This window comes from Andrographis paniculata, unplaced genomic scaffold, assembly GCF_009805555.1.
Source record: "Andrographis paniculata isolate CXL003 unplaced genomic scaffold, ASM980555v1 Contig37END, whole genome shotgun sequence".
In the NCBI taxonomy this organism is placed as follows: Eukaryota; Viridiplantae; Streptophyta; class Magnoliopsida; order Lamiales; family Acanthaceae; genus Andrographis; species Andrographis paniculata.
Window position 1 is genome coordinate 6,515,007 of NW_026137570.1, and position 5,060 is coordinate 6,520,066.

Genomic DNA, 5,060 nt, shown 5'->3' on the forward strand with positions numbered 1-5,060 from the left:
AAAATAAAATATTCAAATATTTATTATTTTTAATTTTTTATTTAAAAAATAATATATTTTTATTAAAAACTAAATTTATGTTCGAAATCATAAACAAACAAACCCTAAATTTTTTTACAGTTAAAAACTTATACTCTATCTAATTGAAGGCATATCTGTAATTATTTAAATATTCTACTACATTATTAATCTGAAAAACAATAAAACGAAAAAGAAGGGTGTAAAATGTAAAAGTAGCAAGTGGGCCCCAAGTCGGAAGAATCTTCCAATAATTTGAGGGTACACCGAATCTACCCTACACCTCCGTAGCACCGTATAATAGCCCTGGAGGCTATGTTCCAACGAGCGTCGCCACGGCTTCATTATTGCAGTGGGAATTTCACCTCAGCTTCCAACCCCTCCTCCCTCAGTTTACGCCACTGTAAACAACTGATTCATTACGTGAATTTCTCGCCGGGGTATTTTTGAATTGCGGGCGGGATTTTGTGGTCGGATCGATTCGTTTTCCGACGGTGTATTTTGGGAGTTTTTTGGTTGCGATTGGGGGGCTGATTTTTGTGGTTTTGTTGTTCGGGAATCAATCGGCTTGGCTATCCAATGCGAGTTGGTTCTGGTTGAATTTCTCAAATTGCAGAGGGAGTTGGAGTGTTGGAACGCCTGATTTTGGAGATTTTCGCTCAGTTCAACGGATATGCGAAGGGTAAAACCCTAATTCCTTTTTATTTATTATTTTTTTTTGGGTACTTATTATTATTATTTTTATTTTTATTTTTTATTTTTTTATTTTTTTTATTTTTTTTATGTTTATGCGATTATGTACGGTTCTTTTCTCTATATTATTATTGAAGATAGTTTGAATGCTGTGGATTTGTTGTCTACTCTGTCATTTGTTTTTATAAAGTGATTTGGACTTGATTTTGGTTGATTGGGTGAGAATTAGAGTTTCTGGTGAAGCTGGACTATTCCTGTAATGTTTGGTATTGATTTGGAACCCGTCCGGTTTTTCTTGCCCTACATGTTTATATTTTTAGGCCTTTTTTATTGTCAAGATTCTTGCTAATAGTTGAACGGGATGAAGTTAATTGTGTTGTTTAGAGGTTAGTTTGACTCTTGATGGTATGATTATGAGGAGAAAAAATGTAGTTCATATCTTGTTGAAAATCCTTCGGGTAATGGGAAGTCATGGTGAGTTCTTTGTAAATATGCTTTGGGTTTCTAGAATCTTGTTTACTGTACCATTGATATTTATTCACGCCGGATTAATTGTTTCTGTATTAGTTAGTTATGATGAAATGACTGGATCCAAGTGTTCATTTCAAGAGGGATATACATTACACTTTCATTATTTTTATGTTGGGAAAATTGGGATCTCATGTTTTTCAGTTTTAATTCTTTCAGCAGATGTCGGAGAGATTTTTCATTACTTTGAGTTGATTATTGTGTGCTTGAATATGTGATGAGAATGTGTAAATGTGTTTTCGGCTGATAATGTTGAGGTTGAACTAGCGTTAAAACGGAATGCTTGTGAATGTGTTTCAAAAGTATACTTAGTTCTGTGTTGGTGATTGAACACAACCAGTTTCAAGAAGTGGGGCTAAGTACATGAAGGATGCGAAGCATTTCAACTTTAGACAGTCTCTGATTTCTGACGTTATATTTGCAGCTATCAGGCAAGAAACATTTTTTGAGATCATTAATGCCTGTTAAATACAACCTTATGGCCTTTATTCTTTCTTCACACAGTTCCGAGTTAGTATCTGATATTTGTTGGACGTCATTTTTCTGTCCCTAAACTTCCAAAGAAAATACCTTCATACATAGTTAATGTTTTCATTCTATTCTAAAGAGTTTGTTGATGTGGTATGGTTAGATCTAAGTTTGTCCACCAAGATGTTCTATGGCGTTCGTTTAGTGTGGTTTTTGTATCTTCTTTATTTTTCTTTTTCCCGTGACCTTCTAGTAGCCTTTTTGAACTTTTTGATGGATTGCCTGTGTGTTCGCCTTCATCCTTGCATTGTTTGTACTTTGAAAGATTTGCGTGAAGTCCTGAAAATGCAATCCAAATTAATTCTTTACAATTAAGGTACTTTGTGCTCTTTTATTTTTAAATGCTTATGATTGCAGATACAAAAATGAATAGGGAAGAGTTGGGGCATCTCATGACTGTCAGGGCAAAACCTGCAGGTCTAGTTGTTACGAGAAGCAATGGTCATTGGGATGATGGGCAATCTAAAATGGAGCCGCACGTTGGTTTAGAGTTCGACTCTGCTGAAGAAGCGCAGGAGTTTTACAGCACTTATGCAACGCAAGTGGGGTTCAAAATTCGAATTGGGCAGCTGTATAGATCCAGAGTTGACGGTTCTGTAATTTCCCGGCGATTTGTCTGTTCAAAAGAAGGGTTTCAGACGAATTCAAGAACTGGCTGTCCAGCTTTCATAAGAGTACAGAAATCCGAGTCTGGGAAATGGGTTTTAGCCAATATTAAAAAGGAACACAATCACGAGTTTGAATCCTCTGGAGAGATTTGCCCACCTAGGGTACAGAGGAAAAGTTTTCCAACACCGAAACCATCATCGGGTGGGGCTAGTCGGACAGGAATCAGATCACACGAAGATGATAGCTTGGCTGGTGTTGTTGATATGAAACGCCTCAAAAAGGAAGAAATGGATGGAGTAGTTGGACCCGTAGGCGAACCTTATAAAGGACTTGAGTTTAGTTCTGCCAATGACGCATACAAGTTTTACTACACGTACGCAGCCAGTACAGGGTTCAGAATCAGGATAGGGCAGTTGTTTCGTTCTAAACACGATGGATCAATTACATCTCGAAGATTTGTGTGCTCCAAGGAAGGTCATCAGCACCCTTCAAGGGTCGGCTGTGGAGCATATATGAGAATACAAAGACAAGAATCAGGGAGATGGGTGATTGATCGTCTTCAAAAGGAGCATAATCATGAGTTTGAAGCATCAATCGATCCTTGCAGAACTGTTCCTGATTTGTCAAAAGTTTATAGAGAGGAAGGGAGCAGTGTGCTGGAAAATCTGGATTTGGTCGAAACCAATGGCGGCCTCAGCCTGGTCAAGCGAGTCCGTGAAAGTAATATTGGCGGTGATTGGTACAACCTGCTGCTCGAGTACTTCCAATCTAGGCAAGCTGAAGATACAGGATTCTTTTATGGAGTGGAAATGCGCGATGGAAAAGGAATGAACATGTTTTGGGCCGACGCACGGTCGCGGTTTTCATGCACTCAGTTTGGAGATACCGTTGTATTTGATACAGCCTACAGGAGAGGCAGTTATACCGTTCCGTTCGCTTCGTTTGTTGGGGTTAACCATCACCGACAACCCGTACTTCTTGGTTGCGCTTTGGTGGCTGACGAATCTGAAGAGTCGTTCACTTGGATATTTCAAACTTGGCTGCGGGCAATGTCCGGGCACCACCCTGTGTCCATAATAGCTGATCAAGACCAGGCCATTCAGCAGTCGATTGCTCATGTTTTTCCGGGGTCGCACCATCGCTTCTCCCCTTGGCAAATTCTTGCAAAAGAACAGGAGAACTTGGGGGCGTTATTCTCCATGGATGCGGAATTCAAATATGAGTACGAGACTTGCATTTTCCAGTGTCAGACGGCCAGCGAATTCGATTCAGCGTGGAATATGATTATGAACAAATACAACCTGAGAGAGAATGCGTGGTTTAAGGAGATGCACAGAATGCGCAAAAGTTGGGTTCCTTTGCACATTAAAGGAACCTTCTTTGCCGGCATTCCTGTCGATGGAAGCTTGAAGTCGTATTTCAATCCGATTTTAACTCCCCAAACGCCTCTCAATGAATTTATCGTGCGATACGAGAAAGCTCTGGAACAGCGCCGCGAAGAGGAGAGGAAGGAAGACTTCAACACGTACAACATGCAGGCAGCTCTGCACACGAAGGATCCGATCGAAGAACAGTGCAGAAGGCTTTACACAATAACAATGTTCAAAGTTTTTCAGAAGGAGCTGTTGGAATGCTACAGTTATGTCGGGATAAAGTTGAACGGAGAAGGAGCCATTAGTAGGTACCTGGTGCAGAAATGCGGAAACGGCGACGAGAGGAACACCATAGCCTTTAACGCCTCGAATCTGAACATCAGCTGTAGCTGCAAAATGTTCGAGTTCGAAGGCGTTCTCTGCAGGCATGCCTTGAAAGTGTTCCAAATAATGAACATACAGGAGCTCCCGTCTCGCTACATCTTGCATCGCTGGACCAGAAACGCCAAATACGGCATACTCAGAGACACGGATTCCGCAGGCGGCGCCGGCCAAGACTTTAAGGCCTTAATGATGTGGAGTTTGAGAGAAGAAGCGCGGAATTACATCGAAGCTGGCGCAGCATCTTTCGAAAGGTACAAGCTCGCCTTTGAGATTATGCAGGAGGGCAGAAGGAATCTCTGCTGGCAAAACTAGTACCCGACCTAAAAAATTGCACGAAGAGGTAAATTTTCCTTTCGAATCGTTATCCCGATTTTAGATATCCTTGCATTGACTATATTTTTCTGGTTTTGGCCGTGTAATTAATAGTGTACGTAACCGTTGCATGAGGAATCTCTGCTGGCAAAACTAGAAAGCGACCTCGAAAACTCACCAGGAGGTAAATTTTCCTTTCGAATTGTTATCCTGATTTTAAATATCTTTGCATTGACTTTATTTTGCTGGTTTTGGCCGTGTAATTAAATAGTGTACGTTAACCGTTGCCTGAGTCTTGCCCCTGAATTGTAGTTGATGTGGTAACTTTTTCATTCGACTGTCTGTTTAATATGTCAATCAAGCTGCCCCGCCTCTGAAAATTTGTTAGTTTGCTAAGCTTCTGTGTTCTATTGTGCTCATACATGCGAAGAAAATGCCGTTTAATTATTCCTATGAACACTAACACTTGGTACACTGCACTTGTGAACAATTTTTGCTCGATTTTGTTGGTTCAAGTTTCTGGTTTTTTTAGATTATGGGATTGGAATTTGGTTTTATCATCTTGTTATCTTATCGTTCCTTGACGCTACTTTCTAGCTTGAATATTGTTGAATT

The 5,060-nt window shown here is 40.2% G+C and overlaps 1 protein-coding gene across 4 annotated transcripts; it reads left to right on the top strand.

Moving 5' to 3' along the window:
• The first annotated feature begins 346 nt into the window (after window positions 1–346).
• LOC127250328 (protein FAR1-RELATED SEQUENCE 7-like) lies at window positions 347–4,841 on the top strand. 4 transcript variants are annotated; one of them, XM_051273545.1, is made up of 4 exons: window positions 347–700; window positions 1,580–1,670; window positions 2,125–4,473; window positions 4,560–4,841. In XM_051273545.1, the coding sequence occupies exon 3, from the start codon at window positions 2,133–2,135 to the stop codon at window positions 4,443–4,445; it is 2,313 nt and encodes a 770-aa protein (XP_051129502.1). In that variant the 5' UTR covers window positions 347–700; window positions 1,580–1,670; window positions 2,125–2,132; the 3' UTR covers window positions 4,446–4,473; window positions 4,560–4,841. The 4 variants fall into 4 exon arrangements, with proteins under 4 accessions (XP_051129502.1, XP_051129500.1, XP_051129501.1 ...); XM_051273543.1 differs by having other exon boundaries at window positions 2,141–4,473; XM_051273544.1 differs by lacking the exon at window positions 1,580–1,670.
• Window positions 4,842–5,060: the final 219 nt, after the last annotated feature.

What these genes read in the sequence shown, in the direction of transcription:
- LOC127250328 (XM_051273543.1), top strand. Translation starts at nt 1,603, where the DNA reads ATGAAGGATGCGAAGCATTTCAACTTTAGACAGTCTCTGATTTCTGAC. An exon ending in GTTATATTTGCAGCTATCAG is followed by an intron (nt 1,671 to 2,140) that starts GCAAGAAACATT and finishes AAAAATGAATAG; the next exon opens with GGAAGAGTTGGGGCATCTCA.